This window comes from Gobio gobio (assembly GCF_949357685.1).
Source record: "Gobio gobio genome assembly, chromosome: 8".
Taxonomy (NCBI): domain Eukaryota; kingdom Metazoa; phylum Chordata; class Actinopteri; order Cypriniformes; family Gobionidae; genus Gobio; species Gobio gobio.
The window spans coordinates 40746931-40763377 of record NC_137114.1 but is presented as its reverse complement, the minus strand read 5'-3'; the positions used below and the strand labels follow the sequence as shown (position 1 = coordinate 40763377).

Here is a 16447-nt window from a genome sequence, read left to right as displayed (position 1 = left end):
TACCATAGCACATCTTCAGGGGTCTAATGGAGTCCATGCCTCGACGGGTTTTGCCAGCAAAAGGGGGACCAACACAATATTAGGTCATAATGTTATGCCTGATCGGTGTATATCTTATTCATATGAAATGAAAACTTGTTTTAATGATTTTGTTTAATTGCTTGTTTTGAAAATGTACATTTCATTTGTAATAAAAGGTTTGTTTCTGTTGTGTTTTGCACATCTGGCCAGTGAATTTCATTGTGCTGTTGAGTTACAAGAATGCTTTTCTTTGTAATTCTAGTTTATTAACCTTTGAGAAAATTTTCACAACAAGCGTTTGAATGAAACAGTCAAAAGAAGAGAAATAGGACTAGCTAGGTATTACACATCAACTATAAATATGTTAACACTTAATGTTTTGCAGATAATATACATTTAAATAGACTCACAATCACTTCATTTGTTATAGAAATAAAAAGTCTGTTATACAGACTCCTTACACTGATTATCATCCCAATTATCCTGCTTAGTCAATATAACTTGTGATGACTAGAAAACTGAATATACCATTATAATAAACCATACAAATAAAACATTAATATATAATGTAGTAATTTTTGTTCCCTAATGTTAAGCCTTAGCTCTGCTAAGTAAAACTGACAAACGATTTTAGTGCTAATTGTCTTACTTGTGTTTTGAAGAGGCGTTGATCTGCTAGGCTTGTAAGCCTTTACTTCCTTATACAGTTCAATCTCAGAACGCCCTCCTGACCTCATACTGTGACCAAGTGCTACCAGTGTCCTCCTTCCCCCATACCAGACTGTCACTCAAGGCTGAAGGGGCACTTTCTGTATCTTCTGACGGTAGAACCGGCACTAGTTTGGTCACAGGCTCAGTCATGAATGAAGGGGAAGCAAAAGTGCCAGACGAGGGTTGAAACGAGGAGTGATAATTGACTTCATCCAGTGAGTGGAGAGAGTATGACTGTGAAGACGTCATGCTTGAGCCCCGGGAAGATGAGCGGAACTGGGTCGGGCTGGCGGTCTCAGGGTTGACCAGAGAATTGGGTGTAGACAGGGGCATGGGAGCCAGACCGTCTCCACACAAACCCTCCACCACCTCGGTCCCCGTGGGCTCCCAAGAGTCCCTCTGCAGTCGACAGAAACAAAAATTCATTACCCTTAAAGCGTTAGTTCGCCCCAAAATGAAAATTCTGTTATCATTTACTCACCATCAAGTTGTTCCAAACCTGTATGCATTTCTTTCTCTTACTGAATACATATTTTGAAGAATATGGGGAAAAAATACTATGGGGCCCATCAACTGTTTGGTTACCGACATTCTTCAAAATATCTTCTTTTGTGTTCAGCAGAAGAAAGAAACTCATTTAGGTTTGGAACAACTTTAGGGTGAGTAAACGATGACAGAATTTTAGGGCTAACAAGACACTAAATGCAAAAATGTACTGAACCTCCTTGTGCTCTAACCAATATCCTTTAAAACCTGATAAATACAGAAAGTGGTAGAAACAACACACAATAGTTTGAATAATGTATATGCAAAATAATGGCACAGAGAGTTTTGTTGTCAAGGCCAGAATAAACCTCAAAAAGTTGGGGAAGATCGGAGAAGATGCCCCCCTTAAGAACAATGTGAATTTAATTTTAAATCATTTTTAAATATAAGCATGTGCAGGATGAGGATGCATCAGCCAATATGTTATTATAGGAAACAATATTTGCTAATTTTGTTATAGCAGAATATGTGAAATATTAAAAAGGATGTAAGATGGCCTCTACTGGTGGGGATGGGTGTATGTTGATATTCAGATGAAATGACAAAATAGCGTAGCCATTCATCAAAAGTGCTGAGATGAGATTTTGTGCCATCTATAGTCAGGAGAAAATATGTTTTTTTAATAAAAATAATTTAATAAAAATATATAAACGTATATACAGTTTGCAAACAGTTTCATCCAAGTATGAAGTTTATATATTTAGGTTTTATATAAAATATAAATATTTTTTTTAATTAAATATAAATATATATTTAAAAAAGTATTAATTTACTGCGGCAATATGCCAATTAAATCAAATCAAATCACAGAAACATTTCTTCTTTTCTTCCTAAAAACCTGGGCTATGAAATGGTTTTTCTTCAAATTTTGCCATTTTTATTTTCGGTTTTCAGGGGGAAATTTTTCAAATATATATATATATATATAATATATTTAAATATAAATAAATATAAAAACATAGAAAATATAACTATATAAAATGACATAATTATTTAATTTTTCATTACTCATACTTGGATGAAAATGCAAACATGTTATTTAATTTAGAGTCATTTTAACTTTGTCCCAAAATTTTTTTTATAATATATATTTCCCCCCTAAAATCTTGTTTTTCAGCACATGTTTTGTTATTTTTTAATGTCATTTGAATATAAACAAATATAGAAAATATAATATGATATATCATTACAATATTTTAAAGTTGTTTAAAATGTTATATAAATAATTTAATATCGTTTATTCCTAAAAACATGTACTAGTTGGATAAAACTGCCTGCAAACATGCTATTTAATGGATTGATTAATTTGAACTTTGGCCCCTATACCCATAACATTTTCCTTTTACCCTTTATAGCATACCAATAGCTGAACTACTGAATATTTCCAACACAAAGCAGAACAGACTTTGTCCCCATACACTAAAAAAATCCCTGTAAAATATACAGTAAAAAACGGCAGCTGTGCTTGCCAGAACTTTACTGTATAAAATACGTTTAGCAACATTTTAGGTTTTACAGATTTAAGTTAATTTCATTGGTAACACTTTACAATAAGGTTGTAATAGTTAACGTTAGTTAATGCATTAGTTAACATGAACTAACCATGAAAAACATCTCCGTTCAGCATTAGTTCATCTTTGTTAACGTTAGTTCATAAAAATCCAGCTGTTCATGGTTAGTTCACAGTGCAATAACTAATGTTAACAAGATTTTAATAATGCATTAGCAAATGTTGAAATGAACATTAACAAAGATAAATAAATGCTTTATAAGTGCAGTTCATTATTAGTTCATGTTAACTATATGTAGTTAACTAATGAATCTTATTGTAAAGTGTTACCATTTAATTCGTATTTTATTAACTGAAATAATAATAAATTACCAACCTATTGAATTACTAATATCTGTTATGCAATCACAGTGGTGATGAGAGTCACATGATGAATCAAAGCTCATCACAAGCAGCTTTTAGGAGGACAATACTAATATATAGAAGGTGCACAGACTAAACACTTAACACCATCATGGTAACACACATGACATTTTAAAAATGCAATAAACATTAATTTAACAACATTAGATGTAACATAAAACCCTAATGTGCATAACTGATAAGAAAACACTAAGAAGAAACAGTTTCAATGAAAATACATCAAATGTGAAGTGTCATGCAGGGAATTCTGGGAATGTCAATTTACTTTTTTTTCACTGTAAATTACACAATGACTTCTTTTTCACTTCCAAAAACTGTAAATTTTACGGTATTTTACTTTTAAAATTACATTAAATGAAAGGTTAGATTTATTACAGTTATTCACTGTATATAGTACGGAAACTTTCTGTTAACCAGTTAACTGTTTTTCTTTACCGTAGCATTTTTACAGTCTTTTACCGTTAAAATCATGATCATTTTTACTTGGGTGGATAGACATTTGAGTGATTTTGACTACACTTAAAGGGTTAGTTCACCCAAAAATGAAAATTCTGTCATTAATGACTTCTCCTCATGTCGTTCGACACCTGTAAGACCTCCGTTCATCTTCGAAACACAAATGAAGATATTTTAGTTGAAATCCGATGGCTCAGAAAGGCCTCCATTGGCACAATGCACTTTACACTCTCAAGACCCATAAAAGGTACTAAAGACGTCATTACAAAGTCCATCTCACTACAGTGGTTCTACAATAACTTTATAAAGCGACGAGAATAGTTTTTGTGCGCAAAAAAACCCTAAATATCGACTTATATAGTGATGACCGATTTCAAAACACAGCATCATGAAGCTTCGAAGCGTTATGAATCAGTCGATTCAGCAGTTTGGATCGCCAAAGTCACGGGATTTAAGCAGTTTGGCGGTTTGACACGCGATCCGAATCATGATTCGATTCGCTGATTCATAACGCTTCAAAGCTTCATGATGCAGTGTTTTGAAATCGGTCATCAAGTCGATATTTAGGGTTTTTTTGTGCACAAAAACTATTCTCGTCACTTCATAAAGTTATTGTAGAACCACTGTACACTCTAAAAAAAAAGGCTCGTTATCATAGGGGAACCTTTTTTAGTGCTATATAGCACCAATTTTGGTGCTTCAGAGGTTCTTCAGCGGTTCTTCAGAGGTGCTATATAGCACCTTAGTCAAAGAACCGGTGAAGAACCTCTGAAGAACCGCTGAAGAACCTCTGAAGAACCGCTGAAGAACCACTGAAGCACCAAAATTGGTGCTATATAGCACTAAAAAAGGTTCCCCTATGATTACGAGCCAAGAACCATTTTTGGTGCAATACACTCTAAAAAAAAAAAGGTTCTATATTGCACCAAAAATGGTTCTTGGCTCGTAATCATAGGGGAACCTTTTTTAGTGCTATATAGCACCAATTTTGGTGCTTCAGTGGTTCTTCAGCGGTTCTTGAGAGGTTCTTCAGCGGTTCTTCAGAGGCTCTTCACCGGTTCTTTGACTAAGGTGCTATATAGCACCTCTGAAGAACCACTGAAGAACCACTGAAGCACCAAAATTGGTGCTATATAGCACTAAAAAAGGTTCCCCTATGATTACGAGCCTTTTTTTTTAGAGTGTATAGAACCTTTTTTTTTTTTTAGAGTGTAGTGAGATGGACTTTGTAACGACGTCTTTAGTACCTTTTAAGGGTCTTGAGAGTGTAACGTTCATTGTGCCAATGGAGGCCTTTCTGAGCCATCAGATTTCAACTAAAATTTCTTCATTTGTGTTCCGAAGATGAACGGAGGTCTGACGGGTGTCGAACGACATGAGGGGAAGTCATTAATGACAGAATTTTCATTTTTGGGTGAACTAACCCTTTAAACTTCACAAACATCCTTTCTGACTGTGCCTTCCTGCTCTATTTGCCAGATCTTACCAGCAAATAATGTGAAGGGTCACTGGAGTAAGGAGGGAGCAAAGAAGACAATGCAGAGGGCGAGAATATGGCACTTCCTCCACTGGAGAAAGGTGTGCTGCGGTAGTCTCCAAACGACTCTGGGTAGTAGCTGTCTATGAGAGAGGAATAACCAGACACGCATCCGGTGTCGCACGAGAGAGACTTTCCCGTTAGCGACGAGGGGTAGACATCAGTGGAAAAGGGTTTCGTCGAGGAACAGAACTCAGTGTCTGAAATGAAAGGCCTTCTCATGCCGTAGTAACTTGGAAGCATGTGAGAACCTGAACAGACCACAACAATTTTGATTAATACGTGAACATAACTTGAAAATCAACTGAATTGAATACACTTGCAAAGAGACTCACCATTCATTTGAACAAATGGATTCGGAGGAGAGGATACACCCTAGAAAAAAATCAGAATGATTTCCATTAATCATCAGTTTTCAGCAATCACTTCGTTTGGCTAACGCAATCTAGCCTTAATGGCACGTGACAAGCTAAAGCACGAAATATTTGCATGCACCTATTGAACTGCCCACACATCTTAGAGAGATTCTCACTATAATGCAAGTGTCCAAAATAAACAATCTGATCCAATGAGTGACCAAAATCAAAAATGCAATTATTTTCATCAGCACAGCTTTTAAAATATGACTTAAATGTGTATATCTCACTTCCTCTCGCAACCCAGTTTTGCAAGGCTAGAGGATGAGGCTAGTTAAGGCTCAATTATTCTACTAGCAAGACGACAGTGGGAGCTAGAAATTTGTAGCATACAATTTAGTTATTGAATGCTATTGATGAGGCAATACTGACAAACGCATGCTCTTTTTCGTTTGCATACTGCGAGCATAAATGAGCTGATATCAAGGCAGCACTGGCTGGAGGGCAAGCAAATTTTGAGGCTAGCATTTGAATGTCATTTGCTCGTTCCAAGACTTTCCTATGTGAACAACCTACGCCTCAGTGCCTCTTTGAAGGCATGGTATGGAAATCAGGCTGTTGAAGAGTTCCAAGGCTGCAGCGCTGCACCTGATTCAGCCTCCAGATAAACCACGCAGGAGTAGGTGGAAGTGAGGGGGAGGGGGGATGGTTTTGTGGCCGCTTAAGCCAAATAAGCAATGAAAGAGCTCTACTTTAAAAGAGTGGGATACAGTAAAATGAAGTACAATACCATGCAAACACCTTTTCTCCCCTCGTAAAACTAAATTTTCTATGTCTACAATGTATTATGACTTTGCCTTTCAATTGCTGCCATGATGACTGTATTGCTTATTGTTGCAAGAAATTACCTTTTAATCCATCCATCCATCTATTGTCTGTCTGTCTGTCTGTCTGTCTGTCTGTCTGTCTGTCTGTCTGTCTGTCTGTCTGTCTGTCTGTCTGTCTGTCTGTCTGTCTGTCTGTCTATCTATCTATCTATCTATCTATCTATCTATCTATCTATCTATCTGTCTGTCTGTCTGTCTGTCTGTCTGTCTGTCTGTCTATCTATCTATCTATCTATCTATCTATCTATCTATCTATCTATCTATCTATCTATCGTTCCATCCATCCATCCATCCATCCATCCATCCATCCATCCATCCATCCATCCATCCATCCATCCATCCATCCATCCTTCCGTCCGTCCGTCCGTCCGTCCGTCCGTCCGTCTGTCCGTCTGTCCGTCTGTCCGTCTGTCTGTCTGTCTGTCTATCTATCTATCTATCTATCGTTCCATCCATCCATCCATCCATCCATCCATCCATCCATCCATCCATCCATCCATCCATCCATCCATCCATCCATCCATCCATCCATCTATCCATCTATCTATCTATCTATCTATCTATCTATCTATCTATCTATCTATCTATCTATCTATCTATCTATCTATCTATCTATCTATCTATCTATCTATCTATCTATCTATCGTTCCATCCATCCATCCATCCATCCATCCATCCATCTATCTATCTATCTATATGTCTGTCTGTCTGTCTGTCTGTCTGTCTGTCTGTCTGTCTGTCTGTCTGTCTGTCTGTCTGTCTGTCTGTCTGTCTGTCTGTCTGTCTATCTATCTATCTATCTATCTATCTATCTATCTATCTATCTATCTATCTATCTATCTATCTATCTATCTATCTATCTATCGTTCCATCCATCCATCCATCCATCCATCCATCCATCCATCCATCCATCCATCCATCCATCCATCCATCCATCCATCCATCCATCCATCCATCCATCCATCCATCCATCCATCCATCCATCCATCCATCCATCCATCCATCCATCCATCCATCCATCCATCTATCTATCTATCTATCTATCTATCTATCTATCTATCTATCTATCTATCTATCTATCTATCTATCTATCTATCTATCTATCTATCTATCTATCTATATCGTTCTATAGTTCTATCTATCCATCCATTCATCCATCCATCCATCCATCTTAATCTATCTTCGTGTCTGTGACCAGTGTGTACCGATCATTATGATCCAAAAATAAGTTGACAATTAAAAAGAACAGCTGAACATCAGTTCACATATAAAACCTGTCTGTCTGTTATTCTATCTGTGTATTTGTATTTTTGTGTGTGAAACTGGCCACTGATCTGTTAATACAACTTTATAAATGAATGCCTAACTTCAGTCTAGTTTTAAAATGTTTTGCCACGAAAGCCCATCCTAATAACACAATGTGTAAACTTAAAACTAATACCATTCTGAAATATCAAGTCTCACTGTAAAATGTTTGTTATTCTCTTAATGCCACTTTATTATTTCAACTTTTTTTAAAGCAAAGATTATACAAGAGGAGTATTTTACTATTGTTTGTCTGGAACCTCTGGCAAGTGTCTGTATTGTTTTGGTCCTGTGTTTGGACATGATTTCTGTGGACAGTGTTTGCTGAAGTCTGCAGATGGCTCTTCTACCCTAAATAAAAGGCCATAGATACAGAAGTAAGCTTATTATAAAGCAATTTTTGTTCTGCGTGGCCTCGACATGCTCCGATTCTCCTGTGCAACCCTCCCCCTGCTCAGCCATTGTTGTATGTGTTTGGTCTCAGTCGTGTCCCAGTGGGATCACAATGATTGACACCTACATACACTTTTTATGCTTTGAAAACATAGTTACTGTTCAGCTGTTACACAACGCACACAAGATTAATTACCAGTCAAGGCTCAAAGAACCAATAAAACATCACACATGGAAATCTGAAGTCACAACTGTCACGAAACTCATAGATGAGAAAATTGCACTGATTTTCTCTAATTCTTCCAAGCTTATGTTATGGGATTACTTATTTAGGAAAATGTTATATATATATATATACAAATCCTGTATGTACATTTATATAATTTATATTGTATTTAAATATAAATATTTTATTTATAAATATATATTTTTTTCCTTCTTAAATATATACATGCATGTATATTTATTTATATATAAATAATAATTATACACAGTACACAAATATATTATGTGAACACAAACTTTTGTTTTGGATGTGATTAATATTAATATAAGTTATTAAGTATTACATATATAAAATCAAATGTAAAAAGTATTACAAATTAAATATTAAACATTAGAATATATTAACATTTTTGTAATAGTAAATTGAAATTGCCTGTGTGTGTATATATATATACACACACATACAAAAAATTTAACAAATAAATACTAAAATATTCTTAACATAAGAATATTTCGATTAAATGACACTGACACACACATATATAATTTGTATTTATGTTAATGTTAAGAACATTCAATTTTACTATTCATTTCTTATATATAAAATTGCATATTAATACATATAAATGTTTAGAAAGGTAATTGTATTTCCACAATGCTTAATGTTCTTTAAGTATTAGGCTATATATTATAATTTAATATACATTTTTGTGTAAAATGTAAGTCATTCTTTTTAAAACCGTTAATACTATCAGTCTGTGCATTGACGAGACAGGAGTCATTACGCTACTTATTCAAACAAAAGCGAGTTCAGCGTGCCATAGACACGGAGAAAAGCTTTCCCTCTTGTGCAGCCAGATGTCTGCAAGTCTGATTTGTGCTTGTCTAGAGTGACAACAGGCGACTTGTCTGTGGTCTGCAGGAGGAACAATACAGTGGAGCAGGTGTGCGAGTGTTTGACTTTGCATAGCCATACTACAGCAGCAAAAGGATAATTTACTCCCAAACCTCAGGAGCTCATGACCAGCAGCACTGCTGCTATTGTATGCCGCTTATGTGCAGGTATTCACTAACGGGCTTTGCTTCATCCCACCCGTGTGAGAAAAGGACAAGACTCTGAGAGCTTGTATCAGAGGCCATAGGTTCATCATTAGAATAAAAAAGATAAGCCAATGAGCAAATAAAGTGGTGGGGCACAGAAAATACCAACTGTTTTAAACTGACTGTTTGCATATATGAAAGAAGAGCAGAGTGGCAGGGTGAATAGAGTGAAAGGAAGCATTGTGAATGACAGGGCGGGGTATATTTCAGTTGAGGGTATTGACCAGGTAAGATTAAGCCGTGGACTTACCGTGTAGCGCGGCCCGCTCGTCTGCCGTGACCTCTTTTCTGCCAGCAGATCTTTCACAGTGTGCTTGACCCGGACTCCCTGATACACTCTTTTTGAGCATTCTGCAAAAAAACAAACAAAGAATAAATACACAGAGACTGAAGCGTGAATTACTATAAAATACGTACTGATGTTGTTCAGTGTGTGTACAATATCAATATAAAACAATAAATGAATGCCTGTCACACAAATCACAAATGCAGCATGCATTGAATATTAAACGGTTGATATTCAGAAGCTGCAGATTTGTTTAATAATTGCACATTTATTACATCACTTACATCATTATTTCTCATTTGCAGCTTCAGGTACAGTATCTCTAGCCAGTTTTATTGCGTGCATCTATAACTGGCATGGAAATTATCTTTGGTTTTGGTCAATGCAAATTGGTCAGTTTACAAACACTAACTCTGTCCAGTTGACACATCACAAGGGTCCGATTATCATTTCATGTTTGTGTCAAATCTGACTCAAAATGTCACCCTGATATGTCCCCTTAACCATTTGCACCTAGAGTGTCTGTGCAAGTGCCAAGTTATAATTACATATGAACTTGTGTTTAAAGTTAATTTCCCCAAAATAGGATTCCTGGGAAGCACAGATCCTAGTCAACACAACAGTGTATTTGCAATTTAAAATGTCTGTGATAGGAAATTGCATGCAAAAATCATCGTAGTGTTATGTAAAAGATCCCAGCTTCATGAATGAAGTTGAGGAGCTTCGAAGCTCTGCTGGTTTTTAAGCACTGAAAGCGGTTGTGTCCGAAATATCACATTTATCCCATTTTTGCAGCATCAAAAGTGCTTTTAAACAGGCTCAAAGTACACCGAGCCACGTCTATCATGAAGATGTCTTGTAATTAAGTAATCAGACCAGTTAACATTAGAGTTAAATATTAAATGATGCAGTTCAACCATTCCAAGATTAATCTTGACTTAAAAATTAAACAGCACAACAAAAATTGAGTTTTTAAATACCAATAACAGGTAAAATGATACCTTACCAGTTTCCATGATGCAGATTCCTCAGCTGTAAGTGGCAGAAAATATACTCGGCTACCTATTCCAGTGAAACAACTGTGTCTACTCCCAAACTCCAGCTGAATTTGACCATTATACCAAAGGCACGAAATCCAACTCCGCTGTAGTGAACTATACTATAGATGCTGATCAGAAGTCAGCTTTTGAAATGACCCTCACACATTTGTTTGTATGCAAATAACTGGCAGGACGTTTTCCAGCATTTGCATCACCTTTCTAGATTAGCGAGAAACGAGCACGAATGACACGCCATCATCATTGGTAATGTCAAGACCAACCTTTGCTGGTCATTTGGTGTCTTTTATAGCCATGAAGTCAAGTCCGCATTGTGTGAATCTCGTACACCTTTGTTTAGCGTTATATCATCAGTCAAGTTTTACCGGCAGTGTTTAACTTACAGTACTTACATTATAAAATGAACTAAACACACTAAGGATGAATTCAGATTTATCCTAGATAGATGGCTTGATAGTTATAGATGTTTCAGAATGAGGGCAGCTTGTGGACCAGCCTTCTCTGGTGAAGCCTTATGTCTACACACAGTGAATTCAAAGGCCTTGGAGTAAGTACTGTTTCATGCAAGTTACACTGAACAAAATTATAAACGCAACACTTTTGTTTTTGCCCCCATTTTTCATGAGCTGAACTCAAAGCTCTAAGACTTTTTAAGACTATGTACACAAAAGGATTACTGCTCTCAAATATTGTTCAGACAGACACAAATCTGTCTAAATCTGTGTTAGTGAGCACTTCTCCTTTGCCGAGATAATCCATCCACCTCGCAGGTGTGGCATATCAAGATGCTGATTAGACACATGATTATTGCACAGGTGTGCCTTAGGCTGGGCACAATAAAAGGCCACTCTAAAATGTGCAGGGATGTCCACCAGAGCTGTTGCCTGTGAATTGAATGTTCATTTCTCTACCATAAGCCGTCTCCAAAGGCGTTTCAGAGAATTTGGCAGTACATCCAACCGCAGTCCATGTGTAACTACACCAGCCCAGGACCTCCACATCCAGCATCTTCACCTCCAAGACCATCTGAGACCAGCCACCCGGACAGCTGCTGCAACAATCGGTTTGCATAACCAAAGAATTTCTGCATAAACTGTCATAAACCGTCTCAGAGAAGCTCATCTGCATGCTCGTCGTCCTCATCGGGGTCTCGACCTGACTGCAGTTCGTCGTTGTAACCGACTTGAGTGGGCAAATTCTTACATTCGATGGCGTCTTGCACTTTGGAGAGGTGTTCTCTTCACGGATGAATCCCGGTTTCCACTGTACAGGGCAGATGGCAGACAGCGTGTATGGCGTGTTGGTGAGCGGTTTGCGGATGTCAACGTTGTGGATCGAGTGGCCCATGGTGGCAGTGGGGTTATGGTATGGGCAGGTGTGTGTAATGGACAACGAACACAGGTGCATTTTATTGATGGTATTTTGAATGCACAGAGAGACCGTGACGGGATCCTGAGGCCCATTGTTGTGCCATTCATCCACCACCATCACCTCATGCGGCAGCATGATAATGCAAGGCCCCATGTTGCAAGGATCTGTACACAATTCCTGGAAGCTGAAGCATATTCACCGGACATGTCACCCATTGAGCATGTTTGGGATGCTCTGGATCGGCGTATACGACAGCGTGTTCCAGTTCCTGCCAAATCCAGCAACTTCGCAAAGCCATTGAAGAGGAGTGGACCAACATTCCACAGGCTTGATCAACTCTATGCGAAGGAGATGTGTCGCACTGCGTGAGGCAAATGGTGGCAACACCAGATACTGACTGGTTTTCATGACGTCATTTTGTTCTCTGGTTTGGAAGTTCTCGCAGCTCGTTCTCGACACATCGCCTGAGCAGAACTTTTTTTCTTGTGGGTGTCCGAGAACTATTTTGTGATTGGTCATAATTTTAAAGAGAGCGGGGTTAATGTGGAGAAACAGAGATGTTCGGCACCTGCTTTTGTCGTGAAGTATGGAATGTACAGGCCAGAATGACCTTTGTTCTTGTTCTTGCCACCTCGAGAAAACTAACACGTTTCTTTGTTCTTGCAGAGTATGTACCAATCTTAAGGCACACCTGTGCAATAATCATGCTGTCTAATCAGCATCTTGATATGCCACACCTGTGAGATGAATGGATTATCTCGGCAAAGGAGAAGTGCTCACTAACACAGATTTAGACAGATTTGTGAACAATATTTGAGAGAAATAGGCATTTTGTGTACATAGTCTTAAAAAGTATTAGATCTTTGAGTTCAGCTCATGAAAAATGGGGCAAAAACAAGTGTTACGTTTATAATTTTGTTCAGTGTATTTTAGTGACTTTTCATGTTGGGTTGTTGGGACTGTGTAACTGCCAAAACAATGATTTGTGTGTTGGTCCTTTCAAGTGACTCATGACTTTCAAAAAGCACACTTCTTCCTGTTTCTACGTGGGTTCCAGGAAATTATCCCATTAATAATGCTGACTGTATCTCTTAGAAATCTAAATAGGAAATGTAGTTGTAAATGTGCTCTTTAAAATATTTGTTTAATAAAGAAGAACACAGCAATAAAATATTATGTACAGTGCCATCCACTAATATCGGCACCCTTGGTAAATATAAGCAATGGTGTGAAAGTAAATCTGTATAGTTCATCCTTTTGATCTTTCATTAAAAAAAAAAAATTAAAAATCTAACCTTTCATTGAAGTAAAACAATTGTGTGTGTGTGTGTGTGTGTGTGTGTGTGTGTGTGTGTGTGTGTGTGTGTGTGTGTGTGTGTGTGTGTGTGTGTGTGTGTGTGTGTGTGTGTGTGTGTGTGTGTGTGTGTTGCGGATGGGGGGGGGGGGGTATATTATTCTCTAGTTCACGTTGGCCACAATTATTGGCACCCCTAGAAATTCTTATGAGTAAAATATATCTGAAGTCTATCCATATTTACATTTTTTTTAGCACACCAGGGTGACAGGGTCCAGCCATGACTTCCTGTTTCACAGAAGTATAAATATGAGGAAACACAAAGGTCAAATTACCTTAAAGGGGCTATATGCAACTTTTCCCCCAAAATAAACGTAACAATAGCCTTTTTATTTTACCATTTATGACTCAAACATCTCCTGATGAGCATACTGACACCTTGTCCGCTCACAGTGGGTGCACCTATAAGCCTGTATCCTATTTTTCCTATTTTCTGGCGGGTCGTCTTTTCCCGCGCTGTCTGCGGATGTGACGTCACCACCGCTGCGAGAGCGAGCAGAAAATAAGAGCAGTTCTGTTTTTTGGCCACAGGTGTCAGTCGCGAGTTTAAATTTCAGAAAAACGCATATAGCCCCTTTAATCATCCATCTCAATGAGTAAAACCAAATAATATTCTGATGTGCAGCAAAAGATAGTTGAGCTTCACAAAATAGAAAGTGGCTGTAAGAAAATTAAATGGAAGTATATACACTACCATTCAAAAGCTCATGAAAGGGATAGTTGACTGAAAATTACCCCATGATTTACTCACCCTGAAGCCATCCTAGGTGTATATATCTTCTTACAGACAACACAATTGGAGTTATATAAAAAAAAAATCCTGGCTCTTCCAAGCTTTATAATGGCAGTGAATAGGAGCCCAAAATTTGGAACGCAAAAAAGTGCATCCATCCATTATAAAAGTAATCCATATGGCTCCGAGGGGTTAATAAAGGCCTTCTGAAGCAAAGCGAAGTGATGCATTTTTGTACGAAAAATATCCATATTTAAAACTTTATAAAGTCAAATATCAAGCTTCCGGCGGACTGTCAACTTGCGAAGAAAGTGTAATGCCTTTCGCAGTTCAAAACACTTACGCTACGTCAAACGTCATATGTCACGTCAGTTATGTTTTTTGAATACGGAAGGTGGTCTGGTGGAAGCTAGATATTTTACTTTATAATGAGTTAAATATGGATATCTTTATTACACAAACACATTGTTTCGCTTCAGAAGGCCTTTATTAACCCCCCGGAGCCGTGTGGATATCTTTTATGATGGATGGATGCACATTTTTGACCTTCAAATTTTGGGCTGCCATGCATAATAATGCCATGCCATTATAAAGCTTAGCCAGGAATTATTTTTATATAACTCCAATTGTGTTGTCTGTAAGAAGATATATACACCTAGGAGGGCTTGAGGGTGAGTAAATCATGGGATAATTTTCATTTTTGGGTGAACTATCCCTTTAAGACAATGTTTAAGTCTCTTCAAAAAGTTCCCCAAAGCTGCATTTATTTGATCAAATATACAGTAAAAATAGTGTGTGTGTGTGTGTGTGTGTGTGTGTGTGTGTGTGTGTGTGTGTGTGTGTGTGTGTGTGTGTGTGTGTGTGTGTGTGTGTGTGTGTGTGTGTGTGTGTGTACATGTTTTTCTAGCCTGGTGGGGACTTCAACCTGACTGTAGACAGACTCATGGGGACTCGTGTCTCAATTTAGGTCCCCACGGGCACAAAAGCTTATAAATCATTCAGAATGAGTTTTTATGAAAATGTAAAAATGCAGAATGTCTCCTGTGAGGGTTAGGTTTAGGGGCAGGGGCAGTGTAAGGGGATAGAAAATACGGTTTGTACAGTATAAAAACCATTACGCCTATGGTGAGTCCCCAGAAGGATAGCGCACCAGACTGTGTGTGTGTGTGTGTGTGTGTGTGTGTGTGTGTGTGTGTGTGTGTGTGTACACTGCTCGGCAAAAAAAAAAGTTGTTTGGATTTAAGTAGGCAAATACTTAAAGGCCCGGTTTCACAGACAGGGCTTAGACTAAGCCAGGATTAGGCCTTAGTTCAATTAGGACATTTAAGTAACTTTTATAAACGTGCCCAAGAAAAAAACATTACTGGTGTGCATCTTGAGACAAAACAATGCCACTGACATATTTTAAGATTTGTCAGTGCAAGATTCTTTCAGTTAAAACAGCTCAAACATGCATTTTAGTCTAGGATTAGCTTAAGCATTGTCTGTGAAACCGGGGGAAAGAGTCTATGATTGGATCATTATTGCAGTGATGTTTCTATGGCATATGTTTGGCAATAGTTCTTCTAAATAATTGACGAATAGCTTTTAATTTTTTTAAAAACCATGTAGGAAAACACATCATGGCTATATTTCAGGATGACAATGTTAAGATTCATCAGGCTCAAATTGTGAATGAAGAATCATTTTCACATGAATTGGTACCTCTGAGTCCAGACCTTAAATTAATTGAAAGTCTTTGGGATGTGCTGGAGGAGACATTACAGTGCGCTCAACTCTTGCATTGTCAAGACAAGATCTTGACCAAAAACTGATGCCCTTTTGGTGGAAAAACTTCACAACATTTATTTCCATCAAGAGATGCATCAATCATTTTTGGTATTGTAGCATAATAATCACAGCAATAATGATCCAGTCTTAGGCTGCATCCGAAAACCTAGGCAGCTGACTTGTTGTCTCGCTGCCTTATCAGGCAATAACTTGTAAGGTAGCATAAGCGTACAAAGGTACGTCACAATATTGATTTTTGACAGAATTCTGAGGCAGTGTAAAGGTTAATGATCTAGAACTAAACAAATATTTAATTACTACAGTAATAATTTCTCGCTAGAAATTAGATCAGAAGTGGAAAACGCTAAAGTCCTCATGAAATCAAAATCAATATTTTGATTTCA

General features: G+C 37.5%; 1 protein-coding gene across 1 annotated transcript; it reads right to left on the bottom strand.

Moving 5' to 3' along the window:
• Nucleotides 1–142: 142 nt before the first annotated feature.
• On the bottom strand, nt 143–10924 carry pou2af2 (POU class 2 homeobox associating factor 2). The gene is made up of 5 exons (XM_079823824.1): nt 10764–10924; nt 9722–9822; nt 5540–5579; nt 5154–5455; nt 143–1131 (listed from the first exon to the last, which is right to left on the bottom strand). The coding sequence occupies exons 1-5, from the start codon at nt 10771–10773 to the stop codon at nt 736–738; spliced, it is 849 nt and encodes a 282-aa protein (XP_079679950.1). The 5' UTR covers nt 10774–10924; the 3' UTR covers nt 143–735.
• Between the last annotated feature and the right edge of the window lie 5523 nt (nt 10925–16447).

What these genes read in the sequence shown, in the direction of transcription:
- pou2af2 (XM_079823824.1), bottom strand. An exon ending in CGAGCGGGCCGCGCTACACG is followed by an intron (nt 5,580 to 9,721) that starts GTAAGTCCACGG and finishes ATTTTTTTCTAG; the next exon opens with GGTGTATCCTCTCCTCCGAA. An exon ending in ACCCTTCACATTATTTGCTG is followed by an intron (nt 1,132 to 5,153) that starts GTAAGATCTGGC and finishes TGTCGACTGCAG; the next exon opens with AGGGACTCTTGGGAGCCCAC.